General features: G+C 31.5%; 4 protein-coding genes across 9 annotated transcripts; 2 read left to right on the top strand and 2 right to left on the bottom strand.

The window, feature by feature from the left end:
* Positions 1-140: 140 nt before the first annotated feature.
* Positions 141-10,447, bottom strand: LOC122527394 (centrosomal protein of 162 kDa-like). 3 transcript variants are annotated; one of them, XR_006306334.1, is made up of 8 exons: positions 10,376-10,447; positions 6,499-6,677; positions 5,978-6,250; positions 5,783-5,882; positions 2,152-5,705; positions 1,687-1,848; positions 1,219-1,608; positions 141-321 (listed from the first exon to the last, which is right to left on the bottom strand). XR_006306334.1 is itself a non-coding variant. In XM_043651552.1 (7 exons), exons 2-7 carry the CDS (start codon positions 6,535-6,537, stop codon positions 1,384-1,386), a joined length of 4,353 nt encoding a protein of 1,450 aa, XP_043507487.1. In that variant the 5' UTR covers positions 6,538-6,677; positions 10,376-10,447; the 3' UTR covers positions 141-1,383. The 3 variants fall into 3 exon arrangements, 2 of the variants coding, with proteins under 2 accessions (XP_043507487.1, XP_043507488.1); XM_043651552.1 differs by having other exon boundaries at positions 141-1,608; XM_043651553.1 differs by having other exon boundaries at positions 141-1,608; positions 2,164-5,705.
* A 94-nt stretch (positions 10,448-10,541) lies between these two features.
* Positions 10,542-12,379, top strand: LOC122527405 (pre-mRNA-splicing factor Syf2). Of its 2 annotated transcripts, XM_043651569.1 has the most exons (5): positions 10,542-11,049; positions 11,166-11,257; positions 11,395-11,535; positions 11,615-11,910; positions 11,987-12,379. In XM_043651569.1, the coding sequence occupies exons 2-5, from the start codon at positions 11,168-11,170 to the stop codon at positions 12,150-12,152; spliced, it is 693 nt and encodes a 230-aa protein (XP_043507504.1). In that variant the 5' UTR covers positions 10,542-11,049; positions 11,166-11,167; the 3' UTR covers positions 12,153-12,379. The 2 variants fall into 2 exon arrangements, with proteins under 2 accessions (XP_043507504.1, XP_043507503.1); XM_043651568.1 differs by lacking the exon at positions 10,542-11,049 and having other exon boundaries at positions 11,056-11,257.
* A 2,653-nt stretch (positions 12,380-15,032) lies between these two features.
* Positions 15,033-21,683, top strand: LOC122527403 (serine/threonine-protein kinase STK11). 3 transcript variants are annotated; one of them, XM_043651567.1, is made up of 5 exons: positions 15,033-15,262; positions 15,698-15,883; positions 16,019-16,155; positions 16,290-16,633; positions 17,194-17,333. In XM_043651567.1, exons 1-5 carry the CDS (start codon positions 15,224-15,226, stop codon positions 17,250-17,252), a joined length of 765 nt encoding a protein of 254 aa, XP_043507502.1. In that variant the 5' UTR covers positions 15,033-15,223; the 3' UTR covers positions 17,253-17,333. The 3 variants fall into 3 exon arrangements, with proteins under 3 accessions (XP_043507502.1, XP_043507500.1, XP_043507501.1); XM_043651565.1 differs by lacking the exon at positions 17,194-17,333 and adding an exon at positions 17,662-21,683 and having other exon boundaries at positions 15,035-15,262; XM_043651566.1 differs by having other exon boundaries at positions 15,036-15,262; positions 17,208-17,333.
* On the bottom strand, positions 21,218-24,804 carry LOC122527397 (vesicle-fusing ATPase 1-like). Its single transcript, XM_043651556.1, has 10 exons — positions 24,663-24,804; positions 24,352-24,440; positions 23,795-24,019; positions 23,085-23,712; positions 22,772-22,996; positions 22,393-22,692; positions 22,017-22,307; positions 21,761-21,945; positions 21,520-21,678; positions 21,218-21,442 (listed from the first exon to the last, which is right to left on the bottom strand). The coding sequence occupies exons 1-10, from the start codon at positions 24,672-24,674 to the stop codon at positions 21,325-21,327; spliced, it is 2,232 nt and encodes a 743-aa protein (XP_043507491.1). The 5' UTR covers positions 24,675-24,804; the 3' UTR covers positions 21,218-21,324.
* Between the last annotated feature and the right edge of the window lie 187 nt (positions 24,805-24,991).

Here is a 24,991-nt window from a genome sequence, read left to right as displayed (position 1 = left end):
CTGTATACTCACTACAAGTCTTTTCCTGAAATAATTCTTCCATCACAGAAATGACAATCATGATAATGATGATGATAATCATACTATAAACGAATATGATAGCATAAACATACATCATATTAAAGACATGTTAAGCTAGATGGTCAAAGAGAAGAGAAGTAATTTATTAAAGTCATCATTTCATGGTTTGTACATTATGGCTGTTTGGCTTAAAAGTAATTAAAAAGTAAGTAAAAATGCAGTGATTTTGACATATATCCAGTCTTGAAGAAGTAACTATATTCTGTGTGATTATAATGATTTGATAAAAACAGGTACAACCTGAAAACAAAGAATTATCTTCTACAATCATTCTGTAACAAAGTTTTAAATATTATTATATCTAGGACACGTCGAATTTGTGCGATATGCATGTGCTTCATTCGTCGTGAGAGTATAAAGACGTGTGATTGCTAAAATGTTTAATGAATGTTTCTAAAGTGTATATAAATATATGTATCGTACAACTGGACGACTCGATTATAGATGGATTCGTTGATGGCGAAGAATGAATGAATATAAATAGGAAATAAATATTCGAACAAGTCAATACGATGTTTAGCATATTCTGAAAAAGCCTCATGTAAAAAATTAACTCCTATGCAACTTCGGAAGAGATCTCTCGTTTTTTTTTTTTTTTTCAAGATGCTTCCCCTATATTTGTATGGGCTACCGTTTGCCAAAACGACAATAAGTACAAGGCTAAAGCTAGTTCCGAATTGGAAGCAGTCAAGTTCTTTTCCAACAATTTTTAAACCTACGTTATTAGATAAATAAAAAGTCTGCTCTTAGTAAATATACATAGATCAAAATATTTCTATGTTTTCATTTGATATTTGACTATTAGTTTTATTACTTCAACTATGGACGTTGTCCATGCGTATATTGCATGCACAGTGGCAAAAAAGAATGTCGACGAAAAGTTACGATAAAACGGTAACATCGTCATTTGTTCATTTTTTTTTTTTTTTTATAACTTTGGCAGTGATCCCAGTCGATCATTATGCGCGAACTTTCCCAGGATCGATATGATTTCATTGAATATCCATCTTATAATAAGAAACTGACTAAACAGACTGTGAACAACTAATCGTGTCGCTTTCATGGCAAGATCGATGAAAAATATCGATCAAATCATTTTTGACTGTGCTTCCTCTTACACATGTATAAAGTACCTACCAATATGATAATTTCTTCTAGCAAAAATCTAAGATTCGTTTCAGTACACTCGAAGATACGAATTATCACAATGCCCGATATCGAATCAAGAAATTGCAATCTATCGATTTCTTGACATCTCGTGAGCACCACTTTACACGCATACCTAATCTAGTTGAACTAGAATCAATGAACGTTAGCTATCTCCTGAAGCATTCCAAGAATGTGATCAAGCTCCTGTCGAAAATAGCACAATTGTCGATTTTTACCCTTCTCGTTTTTACAATCCTTACACTGGGTTCTATTTCTTAGCAAATCGCGCACTAAACTCTGCAACGTCATTTCACGGCTTTCGTGTCGTTGTTGAAGAATTGTTATCTTGTCCTGCAACAACTGTAGCTGTTCTGTGCTCTAAAAGAATTGATAGAATGATTACAAACAGATACGCAAGATTAATGTATTAAAACGTATCTTTTATTTATTACATACCGGTGTTGATAAATACTTCACTTTTTCGTTCAACGTTTTCACTTTATTCTCCAAGTGATCTCGTTCAGCCTTCAGAACAACTACCTGTTCCTTATAGTCTCTTAACTTCTCAATTTGCTGCTTCAAATGAGATATCACAGCTACTTGAGTGTTTATCTGACCCTATTAATGAAAATAAAATCTTAATAAAATTGATTATATACAGATAATAAGAGTACTACGTGCAAACACTTTATAACGCTAATCTAATAAATAGACTGTAGACTTTTATACATTTATGGCAAATTTAAAAATGTATAGAACGATCATGGAAGTAATGAAAAAAAGAAAAATGTAGATTAAATCTCTATTCAAATTCCACTTCTTCAGTTAAGTTTATAAAAGTATAAACTTACACAAATATCCACAGTCTATTAATAAATAAATAAAAAAATTGAAATAAACACTGCACGTAATACTACGAACCTGTAACTTTACCACTTTAGAATCTCCGAATTTCACGCTATACTCCTTCAGCAAAGTGGCCATTTCACGTTCATGTTCCTCTTGCAAGAGGTTCAAGTCGTGAAGTCGTTTGTTTTTTAAAGCCATGAAGTCCTTATTCATCTTGCTCAGTTCTTCCTTTAGAATATCATTCTCGTCAGTCAATCTCTTCATCAAATTAGTATCTCCATTCTCAGTGTACTGCATAGGATCATAAAGCTTTTGTACGGAAGCGGACAGCCGTTGAGTATTCGTGTCAGAAACATGTCCGTTTTGGTAGACGTTCGAGTTCTGGTCGTTTCCCTCGATAGACTTTAAAGTCAGTAATTTCGAATCCGAGGACACCATACCGCGATTCCTCTCGAAGTTCATAGTCTTCACAGATCTTCTATCATTCAACAATTTTTCTCTCTCCTTCTGCAGTCTTATGTTCGTCTTTTGTAAATCTTGAAATTCTTTCGTGATCTTCGACATCGCTTTATCTTTGTTCGCGAGCTCTAGTTTCAACCCACGTATCGTGGCCATAAGATGAGCATCCTCTTTGGAGTTCTGAGATTTTAAAGTGGCTTTCAAAGACGGTTTTGGAAGATCTTTCTTCTCTTCTTTTTCAAACGACCCTGTCCTCTCCTCCTTCCTAATTGTCTCTACACTTTTGTTCTCTACGGGTTTTGATGCTGTCTGCGTAAACATATCATTGTATATCTTACGATCCTTCACGTTCGCCTCCAGCAATTTCCTTTCCAATTCAATTATCTGAGTGGTATACTTCTCCTTCATATCCGAAAACTTCTTTTGGAATTCAATCACTTTCTGTTGTGCCAAATCATCTTTCGCTTTGATTTCATTTTCCAAACTCAAGATTCGATCTTCTAATAGCTTCACTTTTTCTGCGCCAACCTTCTCCTGCTCGGAATTCGCAGTTAATATAAGAGCAGATACTGAATCAGGATTCTTCCTTTTCAGTATCCTCTCCATTTCACGAACTTGTCTATTCAAGTCCGTAATCTTCTTGCTATCGAGAATCACTTGATCCTTCAGTTTCTGTGTTAATTGTTTTTCACGTTCCACATGACTCTTAGATACTTGCAGCTTCTCCAGTAAATTGCCCTCTTTGACTCTTAATTCTAGCAGCTCTTTCTCCAGTGGGAGCACGTTCTGTTGAATCTTATCGAGCTCCAGTTTTACTATTCGTAATTGCTCCGTCTTAGAGCCAAGTTTTATCGTCAAATCTTCTATTTGCTTCTTTAATTGCAGCTCTGTCGTGGTCATTGCTTGCAATCGATCCGTGATAAAATCATTCTTTGTCCTCAACTGTTCCTTAAACATCACCAATTCATCATTCAAAAGGCTATTTTGTTGAGATAAATCCTCATTCTTCAAAGCACAGTCTGCGTTTTTCTCTCGAAGGTCGGAAACTTCGAGATTGAGTTTCAAGGCCTCTTCCTCGAGATCCTTAATTTTATCTGCAAGTTCCTGCATTTTACCTGATTCTAATGCTGTGCTTTTCTGTTTCTGCAATTGCTTCATTTCCTCTTGCATTCTCTTCGTTTCTTGCATCAACTTCTTATTTTCTGTTTCATAGGCCCGAATCAGATTCTCTTGTTTCTCTAATTCTTTTTCTAGAAGCATAATTTTCGTATCTTTCTTTGGCTGAGATTCCGGTCGTTTCTCATTTAAGGAAAGCTCATCTACTTTCGCTTTTAAAATGATGTTTTGTTTCTTTAGTGCAAACAGTTCTTCCTCGAAGGATATACGCATCCTGTCGATTTGACTCTTGTACATTTTCACTTCTGACTCTAGCTGTTGCTTCAAAAGACCATTCTTGTGTCTTTCTTCGCGACACAATATTTCCCAATTCGTTTTTGTTAAATTTTGTTTCGTGTCACCACCAGCCATCATAGTCCTTGCGTAAGTTTCTGGTGATTTAGCTTGGTACAATTTACACGTGGAAGACAATGTGAGATTAGAACCAGTCTTAACGGAATTTTTCCTTGGATTTGATGACACTTTTGGTTTCGGAGTAGTTTTCGTGATTGGCTTAACCGTAGGTTGTAATTTTGGCTTCAACGTTGGCGATCGCCTGATCAAAGTGTTAGATTTCTTTGCAGTATCCGAAGGTTTACTTACTCTCAAATTTTCGACAGACGTTCTGAATGACGATGGTTTACAAATCTGATCATAACTTTTAGACTTAGAAAACTTTAAGTCTCTCTTTTGCGTTTTATTATTCGACGCGCTAGCTGAATGAATGGATTTACGTTCTATATTGCTACGTTGAGATGTTGGGACATTAATACCAGATTTAATTTCAGAACTTGAGATTGTTTTATGTGCGATTAGTTTTGGTTCTTCTGTGGGTTCTTCACTTCGTTGCGTTGCATTTTCTGTCGACTTCTCAGCTAATAACTTCGGGATAGCATCCACGAATAATTCTAACCTTGGTGTGAGATCAACAGAATATAATTCTTCTTTGGAATTAGGTGCTTTTTTGTTATCTTTTGTCACGGCTACATTCCTAGATGATACTTGATCTTTTTTGTCAGATACTTTTGATTCATTTTTATTACTATTGTTAGAGTTTTTGGATTGCTTTTGTTCTTCACTGTGAGCACTGGAATCTGTTTCCATAATTTCATGTTCGATTTTTACATTACTCGTCTGAGGTAGTTCTTTTTCTAATATATCAGATATTTCTTTCTCGGGAAATTCGGGACTTTTGTTATTCATGGTCCCCCCATCTAAAAGGGATATTTTTTCATCTGTAAACTTTGAAAGGAAAGGTTGTATAGGATTGGAATGATTTGATTCTTGTTCTTTTTTATTAGTTTGTCCTTGCAAAAGTTTCAGAAAATGCGAAAAATCTTCTTGTCCAAAACTTGAACTACCTGACATGCCACCCTCTGCTTTTTCTTTGGATTTTCTCAGTAAATCTTCAAAAAAATCCTTGTCTACGTCAGTTATTTCTTTTTGCAAATTATCTTTATCTGATTCCAGCTTCTTTGTACTTTTTAATTCTTCTGACTTAGAATGTCTTTCAATAGGATCATCTAAATCAGAACTGCTAGATACCTCTACTTTTTGCTCTTCAAATTTTTTTCTCTGAAGTTCCAAAGATTTCGGTGCTTTCAAACCATTCACATTCTCATATATAACTTCAATACCAGGACTACTGTCTCTTTTCTTTTCAGTCTTTGGACTTTTTTTTATTTTCTCAGTCTCTTTATGCACCTCCTTTTCTATTAGTTGAAATATATCAGCTTCTAATTGTCTAACCCTGCTAAGACTTTCTATATCTTCCGGGATATTCTCAGGTACTAAAGTGTCAGATTTTGATCCACTCTTAGATAAACTACTATTATTTTGTCTTACAAGTTTCTCAGCCTCTTCTAATAGTTCTTCTACAGATTTCTCTTCCTCTGTAAGATTTTTGGCAGAATCTCGAGATTTTGAATGATCTGTAGTTGAATTAGGACTAAGAGCTCCAGCTATCTTACTCATTTCTTCTAAAATACTGCCAATATCCTCATCAGTTGCATCTATATAGAACAATGAAGATTTTAATTTGATTATACTTACAAAATTACACGAAAATAATACAATTCTTAATACTCACTTTCAAAGTCTGAAGGATATTTATCAAATGCTGCAGAAGCCAAAATATCACATAGAGTGTCATCTCTATCTTTCATCTCAACTTCATTTTTATGCATAGCCTATGAAAAGTAAAAAAAAACAAAAATCACAGACTAAAATGTCTCATTACTTAGAAAGTTATTATTCGATAATAAATAACGATAACCGTAATTACTTTGCACATCTTTTCTTTTTCAAGAAATTCTTTCATTGAAGAACTAACATCCGGGGAAGGAGATGGAGACTGTTTAGCCTTTGCATCTACTGGAATAGCATGTGAAATATCAAGCCAGATATCTGGTTTCTTTAACCACCACTTTTCCTCTTCATACTTATCTTCTGTCTCTGATTTTTTAACCACCTTAGGTTTCTCTTTTATTCTTATTGAATTTTCTCCTACACTAAGACTGATAGATGTACCCAGAGTATCATCTTCCGTTGAGATCAACTGTAAGTGATTCAAAAATGCATGTATGTAATTACTGATTATTGTAAGAAAATAAGAAACCTTTATATATTTATATTTTCATATAAAATATATATTTTTATATTTGTATTTCTAAATTTATATTTTATAAATATATATTACATTAATAAGTATAAATCTATTGATAAATTAAAGAGAGTCAACTGTCAACCGTCATCTAGAAAGTAAGATAGGTTAATACAACTGAAGAAAAATATTCAAACACTTACATCCTCATAACGAGGGGACTTCTGAGGATTTGAAGACATTCGGATTTTTCACTGATAACACTTTTGAAGAATGTAATCCAGGTAATCAATCATTTTTTTGGAGTCATTTGACACTTGGCGTACTTTTTGTTTGTTTGATAATTTTAATTCGCTCAATGGTCGTCTCGTAGCGACCTCACCTGGCAAGTAACGTAAAAAACATTTTAAAACACTGAAAAAAAAAGGAACAAAGAATGAAACAATTGTGCAATGGAATAATGAATAAATAGAGATAAAGCAATAAGGAAGCAATAATTAGTAGAAATATATTTTTTATTGTTCCATTCAAAATTTATTGATCGATCCATTTGTAAGCGCATAACTGCTGTGTAATAACTGCAACTGCAACTGCAACTTTTTAATTATTAAATTGTTAGGTAAAGAACATTTCTTATTTAATAACGAATTGTGTCAAAAGGAATGACGAGTGCACTTAGTATCCAATAACAATAAATAATAGAATCAGAGTTTAATAACATTTTAGAGTACAAAGCATTAATCATTATTTACGATTAGTTTGCACAAACCCGATCATCATCCTTTCTAACAATACCAATGGTACATTTTCAGTGTAACACAAAATGATATGTACCGTCACATCGAAATATCACTGATGTACGAAAGCTATGAATATGTATGAAATACATACATACATTCAGTTTGTTCGATGACAAAGATTACTGGCTTTAATTAGACTATAAGAACAACATGAAATAAAAAATAGATGACGTAATTACACGTAAGATGAATACAAACCTAAGACATTTTCACTATGTATCACAATTTTTTTTGTATATGAATATCTGATATCTCTTAAAATATATGTATATATCTTTTCACATAGAATATATGATCCTATTTCAAACTTTGAAGGCGATTCGTGAAATCTTTATCTACATAAATTTTTAAGCGTACATCGCAACAGTTTCTTGTCTTACTCACTATTGATAATTTCATAAGTATACATCTTCATTCACAAAAATAATTACAATATTAATATGTGAATGGTATGAATATATAACGTGTGTCTAAAATAATTTCATAGATACGTATTTTTTGCTTTCAGAAAAAAGAAGTATTTCTACGTATGATTAACGATAAGTGAAATCTATATAATCATCTCATTCATTCGAATACAAATAACGATCGTATAATTGTACTTATACGAATAGAATTGTACAAATGTATAACGTGAATTGTTTCAAAAATAATGATTTATACATTATGTTATCCGCAATTTTGTAAAAAGATCAATGTCCATAGCACGCGTGTAATTTGAACAATTCTTTGTTAGCGAAACTCGTGTTACATTCTTCACAGTAATGTTTCATATCGAGCACTTTCATTGCAGTGGACATTTTGGTTGTAACAGTACTTCCGATTGCCTTCATTAAAGTTGTATCGGATGTTTTATTTCTAGCCATGAGATTTCGAAGACTTCTTCGTAATTTTCTAACCGACGTATGCGTGCTATCGAGTCTCCTTATCTTACCGTTTCTCAGACAAATATCCTGACTTCTTAAATATTTCTTCGAATAATTCATCCCTTCGATTTGATTCGAACCGATCTTTCTCGATTTTAATTTACCCTTGGGTAGATATCGCAATGGTTTCCATTTTGCTATACTAATATTATCGGTGTGTTGCTCCGTACGATTTAACGTATTAGAGTTAAATCTATCATTTTGTACATTTATATTATAATTGCTAGGCAGTGCATCAATTTGATCGGTTAGAGATAACATGGCGGCCGATACCGATTCATCAAGTATTAAATTCTCGAGATCTGAAAGCTGTTCCTCCTTTATATCCAACTTTATTTTATTTTTTATCGGTTTCGGCACCTTCTTCGACGGTAATTTCAATGTATTCGCAACATTCCGAACCTTCATTATATCCGCTAGATGTTGATCAGTTTGCAATCTTTGGTTCTTATTCGTGGACCTACAATATTTCCGTATTGGTCCTCTATAATTAATGGTCCCTTTCCTCGGTCTCAAGATACGTCCCTCAAAATCGAGTTTCTCTATTTTAATCTGCGTCACATCGAATTCGGCTGAAGTTGGCATTTTTTCCTCTGCAATTGTCGATTTACTCTTCACGTTCAATGACGAACGAGCGGAACGTTTTTTCCTAATTCCCACGTAGTCTACAGAACTTTTTCTAGGCCTCAAGTTATGAACTATCATATTTCTCGAGGTTTCTTTCTTCACGATGCCGGATTTATCCTCCGGTAGATCCAAATTAGAGAAATTACATCTCCTAGAATCTTCAGCCTCGTTGGTGAGCCGTATTAAATTTGACCGTTCTTTGAGCGTTTGATGCGCTAACAAGTTTCCTTGCACAACTCGTGATGCATTACCGCGGTCATCGTTATCTGGTTTCGTATCGTTTATCCTACTGCATCTCGACATTTTGTTTTCGTAGCTCGTAGGTACAGCTTGATTACTTTGGTCCGCTTTATCACAGTAACAACCGCAACGTGCATACGTGGTATACGTTATACGCTCGGGAATATTATTGGATTGAACACTGTTTACCGGATAGGTTACCGAGCTCATTGAACTTATGTACTCGTCATCCTCGACAATAGGGTTTATGTCGTACAAGTCGTAATCCGGTGGCTCTACTTTGATCTTGATATTCTCTATGTGTACCATCGGCACACCGACTCTCTCCTTTGAGTCCTCCTTTCGCATCCATGACAACTGACTCTTCAAACTCGCATCTGTCTTCAGACAGTCCACGTAGAATTTGTGGAACTCCTCGAGTTTGTAACTGCATCGATGACACATGTGTTTCGGCAACAGGTCCATTTCGTGCACCTGCAGGATACACAGCCGATGCGAATGCGAGTGTTAAGTTCACGTGGTCGCTTCTAAGAAACGAGGTGGGGGATTACTGCACGTGCTGTACAAATGCGCGAAGGATGTTAAAGGGCGAGGAATTGAAGGATAGTGTTCCATTTCCGACAATCTTTTTAAGGACATGCTTGAAACGTTAAAATGTTAAAATTTACAATAGAATATTTGAACAAAAATACAAAAATAAGTAATATAACTTTAAGTGAGTAATAAAATTAGCTCCGTGGGAACGATTAATTATATCTTCAAATGAAAATAAGAAAGCAAGTACAGTGAAAAAATGTTTCAATTCTAAGGAGACAGGAGACTTTGTTTTTTTTAAATTGTAACAATGTGATGTAAGTTGTTTTGTTTGATACGCGAGAAACGCAATTTCTTTCCTCTTCTGTATGTTTCATTCCCGTCTCTCTAAATTATATTATATTGTGCATCTAAAAAATTCAAGCTAACGAAATATGTAACATTCAACTGGTTTGAAAGTAATAACCAACCCTTTGTAATATTCAATTTTTACTTACAGACTTTGATATTTCTTATTTTCTTGATACTCTACTGAAGAAAGATTCTACTTTCAAATGTTCCTCTTCGAATTCATAAATGGTCAAATAATTGAAAGAAACAATTACGACCCCGAAGTTATGCAATACGTTAAAAGTGTTTATGAAGCTCATTGGCGCGAAGTAACAATAACCTCACTTTATACAAGCAATAAACTTATTTACAAAAAGGTTTCAACTATTGGCAAACGTGAACCACCTAAGTACCAAACTATATGAAAAAGGCATCAATTCGGTACACGTATTAATTTACACTGAAAGGGAGCATTGTTCCATTTTAGCAGGAAGTAGAATTTCTGGCAAAAAAGAAAAAGGTGGTTTAGGAGGGGGCGTGAATGTCAGGAGGAGAGTCGAATACACATGAAATTCGTAACGAAACGATACAAATGTAGAAGGGAGTAGAGTGATATGACGTACCATAATTGGGAGAATAGCGTTGATTTTCTTCACGTGGCTCTCGTTCTTGTCAAAAATATTAATCGAGATACCGGATTGCTTGCCGCAAAGACGGCAGACGCGACTAGATTCGAGAGTCTCCATAACGGTACAGGGAGAATTAATTTATCCGACAGAATGTACCGCGAGTGAGAAATCGCGTGCGTGCCTCTTCTATCCCTTGTGATCGTCTCGAGAAGAGCTTCCGCGGCACCCTGTGACCGCGCTTCGCGGGTAATCCCCAAAAGCCCGCAGAGCGCGAAACTTTCTTCTGCGACACAACCGCCGCCAGCGTACAATTCTGCGTCACGTTTCACCGTCGGGGTTCGCGCAAACGCGAACCTTTCACGAGTGCTGCTGCTAACTCAACGCGACTTGTGATCGACCGGTATCGTCCTCTTCGATTTCCTACCGGCGGATGAAAAATCACCTGGCTTCTCCCCTTGACGGCTAATATCACCGCGCTCTACGAGTTGAACGACAGGATATCACAGGATCCGCTTATTGCGTTCCCGACTCCGCACCAGAGAAGATCAATTTCAATCGATCCACCACCTACAGACGTCGGGCAAATGGAGTTCGCCTTTTTCGTCGACGAATCGTAACTTGCTGACATCTGTCGGAGCCACCAACAAACACGTGTATCACAGACAGTGGTTAATATCGCTTGACTAGCAATTGCATTCTAACCTTTCGACGAGTGACATTGCGTTATTGTTTCTCTTTCTTTCTCTCTTTTTTTCTAAAAATATTGAAACTGATTTGAACTTAGAGATGGAAAACGAGACCGCAAATGATGGGAAATCAGTCGCGGAGAAACATGCTGAAAGAATGAAACGCTTGAGAGAACTCCATACAAAAAGAGTAAGTACAAAGTAATGTAAAATTGTAGTTTAACCTGAATGTTTGGATTTCAATTTCAACTTCTTCTTCTTCTTCTTGTTGTTTCCGAAACGTAGTTTTCGTGGGTGAATGTTTCTTATGGAATGTTGATTTCGTAGAATGAGGCTAGACAGCAAAATCATAAAGAAGTTGTAGAGGAGGACAAAAGGAATAAACTTCCTTCGAATTGGGAATCTCGTAAAAGGCAAGCAGAATGGATCATTCAAGATGAAGCTGCAAGAAAAGCTGCCGAAGAAAAAGTAATCTATTATAAGTACTGTATGCTATAGAATATGTTACTTAAGTTTATATATACATATATATTTATATATTTTATAGGGAGAAGATTATGAGAGAACAAAATTACTTCACATTGATGCAACAGAAGCAGAACGTATAGCAAGAAAGAAAAAAAATAAAAAGAATCCAGATCCAGGTTTTTCAGATTATGAACAAGCAGCTATTCGTCAATATAATAGGCTGGTGAAAAATATTAAACCAAACATGGATTCATATAACGAAGCTAAAGAAAAGTTAGGTCCAGCTTTTTATGGAGATAGAAACACTATATTACATGGTCTACATGAAGATAAGAAAGAGGCTGTTGACAAAATGGTGGAAAACTTGGAAAAACAGTTAGTATTTTATAATCAGTATTTTATAGCCTGGTTACAACATCCTCGTATATTATAATTTTCTTGCTTTTTTCAGAATTGCAAAGAGAGAAAAGTATAGCAGAAGAAGAATGCACAATGACGACGCCGATATCGATTACATCAACGAACGTAATGCTAAATTCAACCAGAAATTAGAAAGGTTCTATGGGGAATATACGCGTGAAACAAAGCTGAATTTGGAACGAGGTACAGCTATATAATAAGTGAAGAATATTATACTAAAGGACTTACTACAAACATCTTGTATTTTAAATAGTATTTCAAAACTCATACAAATAGAATTGACTACTGATAAGTCGTTGATTATCTAGTAATTAGAAGTGCAAATGATACATTTTGCAATACGATATTTACCAATTTTAAATCTGCATTCATTGTTAAAAAATCAAATTATATATTAATTTCGTAAATAAAAAATTAAACTCAATTAAGTTATTCAAATTTTTGTTGTCCTTCCCCGATATATTGGCTGCAACTTTTTATTTAATTTAAATAATGATTTTATATACAGTTTTCACGTTTCTAATGTAGTTCACATCATACCACCCAACTATGCACTATCCCTGGAATAGAAGCAAACATTTTTCGTATCAATCTGATATCTTTATCTTTGTAATTATGTATTAACATTACATCTAAAAAAAAAAAAAAAAAACAAAAAAAAAAAACGAAAAAAAAAAAAAAACAGCGACATATGTCACGAATTCTCGACTTTTTGCTCTCGCGGCTGGAACGAGAAATCATTGCGTGTTTCGAGGAACGAGCCGATTCGTTTTAATTGTTAGGCAACTGTACGTTTTATCGCGGCCACGAAGGAGAGAAGGAAGAAAGAGGAAAAGCGAGCGTTCGGCCGTATCGGCAGCAAACAACACGTTTGTTTCTGAACGAGCGTGAGTTCGATACGCGATTATTATGACCCGCGACGAGCCTTGAACTTGCCCTACGATAAGCGGAGCTGCTGCTTACGAGACGGCGACGCCGCCGCCGCGGCTGTTTGTTGCACACCGCTCTGCACACGCCTGCCCGCGACTTTGCCATTAAATTGACTCGCGTCGGGGTACAATGACCCCGTGTGTATTCGAGTTTTCGAAACGAGCTCTCCGTGCGCCGTTCTCGCAGTTCGTAGTGCCCGTTCTCGCATTCGATCGTCACTTCTCTGTCCAATCTCTTGTATCGAAGCATTTCCACTCTCTTTTTTTATCTTTTCTTTAAATTTTATATTACACACAATAAAGAATGATTTTGAATTTTTTTTTTTTTTAAAGAAGAAGCGTCGAATTTTCACCGTTTGGATAAAATTGAAATCGAAATGGGATTGATAATGTTTTGACAGGAGCGGATCACGATTGTAGATAAATTGGAATGCAATTCTGCTTTTCAGGGTAAATAATCGTGGAATAAGTATCAACTTGCATCGACGATTTTCTGTTCTGCATCAGTGTGAACAGTAACCGATCGTTACAGCCTCGACTCTTTCTTTTCTTCTTTTTCCTTTTTTTTCTTTAAATTTTATATTACACACAGTAAAGAATGATTTTGAATTTTTCTTTTTGAAAGAAGATGAGTCGAATTTTCACCGTTTGGATAAAATTGAAATCGAACGGGATTGATAATGTTTGACAGGATCGCGATTGTAGATGAATTGGAATGCAATTCTGCTTTTCAGGGTAAATAATCGTGGAATAAGTATCGACTTGGATCGACGTTGTTGGAATGTGATACGTGATTTTCTGTTCTGCATCAGTGTGAACAGTACGAATGGCTTTATTCGACCGATCATTGCAGTCTCGACTCTTTTTTTTCTTTTTTTTCCTTTTTCTTTCTTTAAATTTTATATTACACACAGTAAAGAATGATTTTGAATTTTTTTTTTTTAAAGAAGAAGCGTCGAATTTTCACCGTTTGGATAAAATTGAAATCGAAATGGGATTGATAATGTTTGACAGGAGCGGATCGCGATTGTAGATAAATTGGAATGCAATTCTGCTTTTCAGGGTAAATAATCGTGGAATAAGTATCGACTTGCATCGACGTTGTTGGAACGTGATACGTGATTTTCTGTTCTGCATCAGTGTGAACAGTACGAATGCCTTTATTCGACCGATCGTTGCAGCCTCGACTCCTTCTTTTCTTCTTCTTCTTTTTTTTTTTTTTTTTTTTTTTTTTTTTTTTTTTTCTTCAAACAATTAACACATGTGCACTTTCTTGGTATCGAACAACTGAACCGTAGCGTTGCAAATGCATAATTGACGATAACCTTTACTTGCAGGGCAGCGACCCTGATAAATAAAAGGAAGTAAATCATTCGCGTTGCCTCGATAAAAAAGAATCGCGAGAGAAATCAATCGAGAACGATCAATCTCGTAAAAATACTTGTTCCCGCCTGGTTGTCAAAGAAAAACAGTTCCCTGCTTTAAGAATCCGAAATCGATCGATCATCTTCTCAAGTTTCTCACTAAGACTACTCGTTCTACACTCGCAATTAGTTGTCGAAGGCTCTCGTTAACGCTCGATCCGTCAAAGTGCAACGAATTCTTAGATCCTAGAGGAAAAGGACGAGAAAAGGGGAAACGATTTCGTGTGACACTCGAGGAGCAGAAAAGAAATTTTCCAAGAGGAAAAGTAGAAGAGACAGAGAAAGGAAAAAGAAGGAAGAGAAAACGTCGTTGCGCGACGCTGGTACTTATTTGAGCGCAGCTCGAACCCGTCGCTGGGAGAAACGACCGAACAGCCAAACAGCCAGCCAGCCAACGAGCCAGTCAACCCACCAACCCCCTATTCAATGTCGCTACAATAATAAACCACCTCGGTTATCTGTATTTCTGTATTTCCCTCTGGGATTCTCGGCACATTCAGGCATCGGGGCCAAGTTCAGCCTCTATCTATCTATATATATATATATATATATATATATATATATATATATATATATATATATATATATATATATATATATGTGTGTGTATATATATATATATATATAATAAAATTAGGTTCTGTGTATATTATTATTTTTAATGTTAATTCATATATAAAAAGCATAATGTTAAAAATCATAAATATTTATTGACTTTTATAATTTATATAACACCTTAAAAAAGAAGGCTATACTGATGTATTTTTTTAGATATATATATATATGATTACTTTCTAAAATTCTAAATATTATTTATTCACATTCATTAACAGGGAAATAAGACTATTAAGGATATTAAAACATAAGAATGTAATTAACCTTGTAGATGTTTTGTATAATGATGAAAAGGAGAAGATGTACCTAGTTATGGAATTTTGTGTGTGTGGATTACAGGTAAAGTTCAAAAGCCTTACATGGTTTATTTTAATGTGTGTTATACACATATGCCTTTATAAATTGATATTTGATCGCGTTTAAAGTTTCAGATGCAATCTGAGTTATAAATAATTCAGCATTTATAAAAATTCGTAATGCTTTTATAAACATTTGAAAATATCTTTTTCTCTATATTATACCAATACTTAAAATTGAAAAATACATTTTCTTCCCTTTTTTTAACCTAACAAGTTTCAATAGACAGTATATATAAAAAAATTAATATTTCCGTCTAATTAATTCCATACAATGTAATTTTTGTAATATATAGTTATTTAGTATAATTTAATTTTATGTATTTTAAAATTTATTACTTTATGCTAATTTTATGTATAATAAAAATTTGCATGGAATTAACAACAATTAGATTTCTATTTATTAGATTTTTTGCAGGATATGTTGGGAAGCACACCTCTTAAGAAGCTTCCAATTTGGCAAGCACATGACTATTTCTGTCAGTTATTGGATGGTTTAGAATACCTCTACAGTAAAGGAATAGTACACAAAGATATAAAACCAGGGAATTTATTATTAGCTTTAGATGGTACCTTGAAAATCAGTGATTTTGGAGTTGCTGAGGTACATTTTAACTCATCTTTTTTAATTATATTAATGTAATACATAAATTCAAGTGTGAAGTTAAAATTTGTATAAGGAATAAAATAAATTATAAATTAAAAGATAAAATTGTATAAATTATCCTGTTTTTATTAGGCATTAGATATGTTTTCTGAAGATGATACATGTAAGATGGGACAAGGATCACCAGCATTTCAGCCTCCTGAAATTGCAAATGGCTGTGAAACATTTTCTGGTTTTAAAGTAGATATATGGAGCAGTGGAGTTACATTGTAAATATATATTTTCCTATGAATGATATTTATCTATTACGCTGAAACAAACTATATTCATAAATCAAATTTTATTTCTCATAAAAAAAGAAATTCAGTATGCATCTTTTAATCAAATTATAAATATTTTATAGGTACAATATAACTACAGGTCAATATCCTTTTCAAGGCGATAATATTTATAAATTATATGAAAATATAGGAAAAGGTGAATATTCTATTCCTGAAGAAGTAGAAGAACCTCTAAAATCTCTAATACAAGGAATGTTGCAAAAAGATGCAGATAAAAGATTTACTTTGCAACAAGTTAAAAAACATCCATGGACTATATGCAGGCATCCTAGAACACAAGAAGAAGTGCCTATACCTCCTCTTAAAGGACATAAATGGCACAGTATGACTGTACTACCGTACCTGATGGAGTATCATTACGGAGGTGACGATAATCCTACGTATTATACCGAACATCAGTTGAATGGTATGTATTTCCATTTTTTTCGCTTTCAATTTTTTCTTTTGCATTGTGCTATGTGTTAATAATAAACTTATATATTAAAGCTTAAATTTTTGTTGCTATATTATTTAATATTAGTTTTTACACTCACAACTAACAGAGAGGTAAGACAGAACCTGCTTGCATGAAGGCATCAATAAAAAAAAATACATAAATTATATATTCATACATTTGTGGCATAAATATTGTAGTTCATAAGTAGCAGTTGTGCAACATTTTAATTATGTTATTTTGTAACTGGATTAATAACTTTATCTAATGAATTCGTCCTGTAATTGTATTTTAATAAAATTAGTATAAATTTTCTACACATTTATAACATTATTTGTAAATCAAAATATGTTTTACATAATTTATATGAATTGTCTTAAATTGAACGTAATAGAAATTACCATTAAAAGTTTTTTAAAACATTTATCTTTTTTATACACATTATTAGATAACAAATATCATTGAAAAAAATATATTTTTATAAATTATATGAATTATAATATAAAAGTACTGAATACTTCAATAAAATACAGCTTTTGCTTTTCAGATTCTAAACGGAATACTGAACAATCTTTTTCAAATCGACTACTAGTATTCTTATCAAAGACATGCACCATTCTGTAACAATGACACGCTTATATCTACCTATGATGTTGCGAGCTGATAAAAACGGGTACTCTCTATATAGTGTATACCCTGTTTTGTCTCTATGCCTTTTATAACATCTAAAATTATATATAAATTAATTATGGAATTGAAATCTTTAACTCAATAATGTTTTGGAATAGCCCTCTGTATTAGCTTTTGCCATGTGTTATGCATTTTAAATTGTGTGTAGTGATATTATAATTATTGCAGAGATAAAATTTTACATATTGCACGATTAATTATAATTATTATACCTGTTATATACTTCTCTAAAAAAATTAAAATAGAATTAACTCTCATAGTATAAGTTTATAAGCAAATACTAAATAAATTTCTTTTTTTTTTTTGTGCAGAAGAAAAACGGCTTCAAGAAATAGACAAAATCAGTGAAGACCAAAAAGCCACTTGGAATAGTCATAACAGCAAACCAAATTCACATCAGAGTAAACGGAGATGGCGTAAACCAATTTCATGTATTAACGTTAAGAAATTTCCATCTTGTAAGCCATCGTGATTTGACTCATTGTCATGCTTATTTTTTATTATATATTTTCCTGACTATGTCAGATACAAAGTTTCTCTACAATGGAGATGACTGAAAATTTGATAAATGCTGAAATATGCTGGGATAACTATCCAGCTACAGCTCGAATTGAATATGAAATTTGAACTATTTGAAAAATATTAAATGTAAACATTTGTGATATTAATATTAAATAGTCATAGTAGATAATTCATTATGATCTATTAATTATGAGGTTAATGACTCAACATTCAAATAAAGTGATTTTCTTTCATGTGCCATAATGAAGTTACAATTATTAAGGGTAAACGTTTTTTGTACAATCTTTTCTCTTTTTTTAAATTAATTTAAATCATAAAAAGATATAAAAAGTAACACTGATAAAATAATAAAATTATTTTTAATATTCTTTCTACAATCATCATTTTACTGTTGCTCTATCACTCTTTCACTTTATAAATTAAAAAAAAAGCATGTTACATTGAACAAAATATATGTGAGCTTTTTTACTAACTTTGACATATTATAAGAGTTTGTACTCATTTTTATCTTTTCAGTAGAAAGCAGTTTTGTTTATTAAAATTTATTTATATAATGTATTAACAAACTATTTGTAATATAGAAACTTTATGATCGATGTTATAATGGAGGATAAAATTATTCGAACATAAAAAGAAAATGTTTGGTGCTGATTAATATCAAACTGGTCACAAATATTGTTTCAAATTGACATTAAAGCTTTCCTCCAGTATATATGTTTATGTTAAAAATATTTTATATATAATTGTTATTTAGAAAATATCTGTGTTTGTAGACTGCGTATGTATTATAGTATTATCATCGTGAGATAACTTGTAAAACACTTAATGCAATTCTTGTAACATGACTTAATACAAAACATCGATTCTTCTATAATACAGGAATATTGAGGATTGTTTATAACTTATAATAGGTATTATCAAAGCGTACTTGAGTATCATTAAGAATATTGTTGATTTATATGTTTACTTTTAAATTTTGTAGTAAATATTCTATATTCATGCTTTAATATTACACCAAGGAATATTATAAACTTCGTGTGTATTAAATTTTTGTACAGGAATTCATTACACAAGTATATTTCAAGTACGAATTGTAAATGTACCAATTGAAAAATGTACAACCAGTTCAGAGTATAGATATATTACGTATCTAATACGCTTCCACAACACAATTATTTATTCACGAAAAAAAATATTAACAGAAGTTTTATTGCAGGAATGAGAAATTTTCTTTTTAAAATATGCGAAAATCAGCGATATCGATATCGATATTATTTCAAATTGCTTATTTCGCCTACGTAATTTATACAGAAATAAAATCATAATGAAATGTTATAACATCACTATCATGTGAATTTAAAGTTGTAGAGAAGATGAATATAAATTGTTCTCTTTCTCTTTCCTTAATGGAATTAAGGTGCCTAAATACTGCCAAGTACTGAAAGCACATGGAAAATAATTATACTTTTTATGATTGTACATATTATAATAAACAACAAAGAATTATAATTATATTTAGTTACATGAACAAAATAATGATAATTATGAAATAGAAATTTATATCAAATTTATGTGTTTAATCTTGTTTTTTATCTAAAAATTTTTTACTGTAAAATTTATTGTACATGTTATTTTGCAAAAAGTATGGGATATTAAATAAGAAGTATATGATAATAACTTTGTGGGAAAATAGGGAATGATCGTTGATAACGTCGAATTTATATATTGCTTTGTTAATTACATTTAATTGAATACTTTGTTACTTTACTTATATTTTTCAATTTAAAAATGTGCAAAATAAAATTAACAAAACTGGTAGTAAATTTAACAAAAAAAAAGAACATATACATTAAAATATATGCGTACTATTTTTATATACTAATAGTACATTATGTTTCCCAATATTTCTTTTTAATTGTAAACTTTTCTTAAAAAACTAAAGAAAGTATTAAAATTAATATAATGATCTTTATAACTTATTTACTCATCATACTGTAATAAAATTTGAAACATTTGAAAAAACTGATCAGTATAAAACTTAAAAATTATTGCATAATATAATTAATTTGTAATTTTAAATTGCAATATAATTGTATTTGTATAAAAACTATGAAAAAATCAAGCAAGCAACATTATTATTATATTTCATTTTTTATGTACACATTAAAGGTAAATTTTAGAAGATAATAACATTTTTTTATCTCTATACTCTAATAGATTTTATTTAACTGTTACACATATTACATATAGTGTCATAAATTTATTATTACAATATATTAACACAGATTTATATTATATATCTATCAAGCAAAACAATACATTTGATATTGATATACAGATTTTTTTGTAAACAATTTATTAAACTGTATATACATATATCAAATTAAATGAAATTATTCAGTAATGCATTTACAATATACAGATAAAATTCTCTATAAAACATATTATTTAAATAACACAAAATAAATTACTTATTTTTCAGATTTATATATTACTTTATCTGAAATCAAACTAGTTTTCATTTAGGAGGTATACTTATTAATTGTATATAATGCAAATATTTGCATATAAATAATTCCTGGAATGGTTTTATTTACCTCTAAGAGGCATTAATTTATAGATTCTAGAACATCAATGATAACACATACATATGTTTACAACTAGAATTACAATAAACTTTAAAATAGTAATAAATACACAGATTGTTGTATAGATGCACATTACGTACAAATGGAGACATAAAAATATATATTTATAGTACATGTAATAAATTTTGCTAATAAATAAATAATTACACGTATTACTATGACAATTGTTAGAAAAACAATTGCACGAAATAAATATCTACTTTATGATGGAATATAACAAATTAAAATTGAAGGAAGCATTTCTGTGTTTTTTGCAAAAATATACACAAATTTCATTTTTATACAAATATAATAAATAACGTAAACAGTAAGAATTTCTATAAGTAATTTCAAATTTTATACAATAATCTATTACGAATATTTAATTTTATCTAACGGAAAATTTTATTCCTTTTGACTATTATATTTTCATTTTTTTACATTTTATATTTTACATCTTTTTAAATTAGGGAAATTACTTTGAAAGATAAATTATTATCAAATAAGCACGTAGAAAAACTATAATTAACAAATTATAAATACTATATATTTAACAGAATCATTTTAAAAAAATAATAGAAAACATAATTTTTATATAAATATTTAGAAATAATTAAAATGTATTACTTAATTAATAATTTTTATGATATATAAATACCTCGCACAATTGTACCTGATTTTCTTGAACTGATATAGATTTAATATATGTAAATGCAAATTCTTTTGTCACGTACGTATTATATGTTATTCCATACGTGTTATATATTGTTTCGTACATGATATCTAATTCATTTCTACACAAATAATTACAACTTTATATACTTATTATTCCAATCCACCTTCTTCTTCTAATTTCGATAGGAATTTCACAACTCTATAGTTTGGTTCCACTTGACGTGCCATGTCTATTAGACATAGCAACTTCTTTATACCAATGAATACTCTGAAAAAAAATTATGCTTTTGATATTTGTATGTTTAAAACAGAAATTGATATTATTAATTTAGAATAAAGACATACCGTTTTCCCTGAAGTTTGCCATGCAAAGATACCAGTTCATCTTTACTAAATAGATCCATTTCCTCTAAAACACTTAGGAGATGATCAGGAGTTGATAAGTTAGGTACATGAAGAGTTGTACTAAATGCTGATAACATTTCCATGTCATCCAAAACTTGTCTAAAGAAAGTATGATAATTTTATTAATAAAAATTCATATAATTATTATCTTTAAGTATCATTGTGACATTAAGTACTCTACCTGCGACTTGTAGTACAAAGTATTAATAATTTACGACCACGCGGTGGTTGTTTCTTAAGTAAAACTAACAGTGCTTGCAAAGTCAAGTTAGAATATCGTGGTCCAATGGGACCATAATCTAACAAGCGTTCAATATTATCAACTAAAATGCAACTAAGCTGTGAACGATATGCATCGTCGAATATCTAAAAAGAAAGAATATATATTAAATATTATTAATTATATCATAATTGGAAAACATCAACTTTTTATTTACCTTTCGAATTGAAAGACATTTTGCAGATTCTGTGAAGCCAACCATATCCTCTGGTGTACATACTTTAACAAACGGAAAATCGGAATTTTTAGCTATTTGAGCAGCAAGTGCTGTTTTTCCGCTATTTGGCGGTCCTTCTAACAAAACTGACACAAGACCGGAACCTTCAGTAGAACGTGCTTCTTGAATATATAAATTGCCATCAGACAAAATTTCTGCCACTGGTTTGCCCCAGTTAATAATTCCACGTATAAGAAGATGATCTAATGCTTCTGCACTTGTACCAAATGCCTGTGATATAAAGTATATTAGACAACGCAATGCAAATTATTGCTTTCTGTTAATAACATTTAAATTTTTTTTTTAAATTACTTACAGGTTTAACGTCATTTTCTAAAGCATGAAGAAAATCAGTTCTGGAAACCATAAGTTTTTCCATTGCAGCAGGATCTACTTCAACCTTACTGGAAGCTTTGATTAATCTATTCATAGCAGTACTTTGTGCAGCTCTAACTAAACCTTCTAGCTCTGCACCACTGAAATTTTTAGTTAATGTAGCTAGTTCTTTTAGATCAACATCAGGCGATATCTTCTTATAATCTCTCATCCTAGATGTATGAATATTAAGTATTTGGAATCTTCCATGTTCATCGGGTAAACTGATTTCCATTTGTACCTATATATATATATAAATATATTTAGCAATGAATTTTCGAGCATTGTCTTTAAAGAATATTTAATATGAAATGCAATACCTCTAATCTACCAGGTCGTAATAAAGCTTCGTCAATCATATCTCTTCTGTTAGTCATGCCAATAACAAGAATATTATTTAGTTGTTCCACACCATCAATTTTTGCGAGCAGCTGATTTACAACAGTATCGTGAACTCCTGTATTTCCAGCAACACTACCACGAGATTTACAAATAGCATCAATTTCATCAAAAATAATTATATGCAATCCACTATTTGGTCCAAGCTAAAAATGAAAATTTACTTAGTACACTAATAAAAACTCATACAAAATATGTAAATAAAGTTGAAAATGTCTTTATAATATATAATACCCTCTTCTCCTCCTCCTCGGCATCAGCAAATAATCTCCTAATATTAGCTTCACTTTCTCCAACATATTTATCCAAAATCTGAGGGCCATTGACGATTTTGGGTTCTCTAGCATTTAACATAGTCCCTATCTGCCTTGCCATTAACGTTTTACCTGTACCAGGTGGACCATAAAGTAAAATTCCTTTCACATGCTTACATCCCAATTGTGTAACAATTTCTGGTGGAAAAACTCGTGACGCGAATGCTCTCCGAAAAATGGCACTGAATTCCTTGTCCAGTCCACCAATTCCCATTTTTTGAAAATCCCAATCTGGATTGATAATGGATTGTCGAACAACTTTTCCTTTTGCTTTGCCAACAAGGTTTAAACTTGAATTATCTGCCTTTTCAAACTGTATAACAGTATCACCCAAACAGCGCCCCATTTGAGTTTTTTTGGGTACTGTATTTTGTCCAGAACTTATAGCAGATAGATCAGCAGCTTCTAAACTTTTAACTACAAGACCAAGCATCTTTTTATCCTTGAACTGAAAAACCAGCTGCTGACCCACGGTGAATGCCTGCCCTGAAAATTGCAGTAGAAAATCTTTTGCCATTTCATCAGTATTATATGGTTCCAAACTTGTCCTAAAATACATAAATATTATATTATATTATAAATTTTATTATGAATACTATTTTCATTAAATTTTTCATGTAATATACATACGATTTTTTTTGTAAGAAGTCAGCTTCCAATACAATAGTGCATAAACATTCTGTACTTGAAGTAGGATTAAAATGATATGGTCTGACTTCAATTTCTTGATTAAGTGAAAGAGTAGCCCATTTTCTCTGAGGTAAACTAAATCCCACAGTTCCTCTAGGTACTTCATGATGTCGTTTTACAGTAAAGACAAAATGATAATTTGGTGCAGTGGTAACTTCAATATGTCTAAAAATACAAACAAAATGTTAAAAAAATTTAAATTTTATTCTAAGACAAATTAAGTGAAAATTCTATTTTTTCTTTCTTTGTCTTATTATTAATATAAATGTAATAGATTAAATTATTTACTTTAAATAATAGATAAATAAATAAATTCAACAACTAAGATTAATATAATCAATATATTATTATACAGAAATAAAAGGATAAATTAAATTATATGTCAATTTAATTAGTTTGAAATCTCATCAGAATCAATATGTACGTATATGTCGGTTAAGTTTCAAATCTTATTATAGGTATCAAATCAATGAATTAATTAAACAAGGAATTTTTACCTGACATCATCTGGGAAGTCATCTGCATTAATTATAGCACAATTTGTAATACTAAGTTCATCAGTAGGACACCGTACTGCTTTCATCCTCTACGAAGAAAGAATTTCACTATTAAAAAAGCGAATCTCGTTTATTTGACAGTATATCACTTACATAGTCTCAAGTATTGATGAAATTTGAAACAAGGAGGGGATGACACAAGGTTCTTTTCAAATATACATTCAATTAAACATAATGTATATTTGTTACATGAAATATATTCGAGAACCGAAAAAAATAAAATATTAAGTCACTTTTTATACTTAACTTACCATTGCTGACATTTTTTTGACAGAATCTTATGGATAATAAATTTCCATACACAGTACACGAACTGCAATGCAGGATATTGGAAATATCACTGCAGCCAATGATGTAAGCGTAAAACTGGGTAGATTTGCACTAGAGATTTTATTTATTCACAGAAATATAGTCATTTTATTTTTTAAAATAATTTTTTTATTATTATTATTATTTCTCTCAAATATACGAATGCACAACAATAATAACAATTATAATTATTCAATGTAACACGTCACCGTTGTTAAATGAATTAAACCGTTACCAAACTTATTTGAATTTTACATTTTGCATTTTCAGT

This window comes from Frieseomelitta varia, unplaced genomic scaffold, assembly GCF_011392965.1.
Source record: "Frieseomelitta varia isolate USP_RPSP 00005682 unplaced genomic scaffold, Fvar_1.2 scaffold_217, whole genome shotgun sequence".
Classification (NCBI taxonomy): domain Eukaryota; kingdom Metazoa; phylum Arthropoda; class Insecta; order Hymenoptera; family Apidae; genus Frieseomelitta; species Frieseomelitta varia.
The sequence above is the reverse complement of the archived record's forward strand: the minus strand, read 5'-3'. Positions and strand labels throughout refer to the sequence as shown.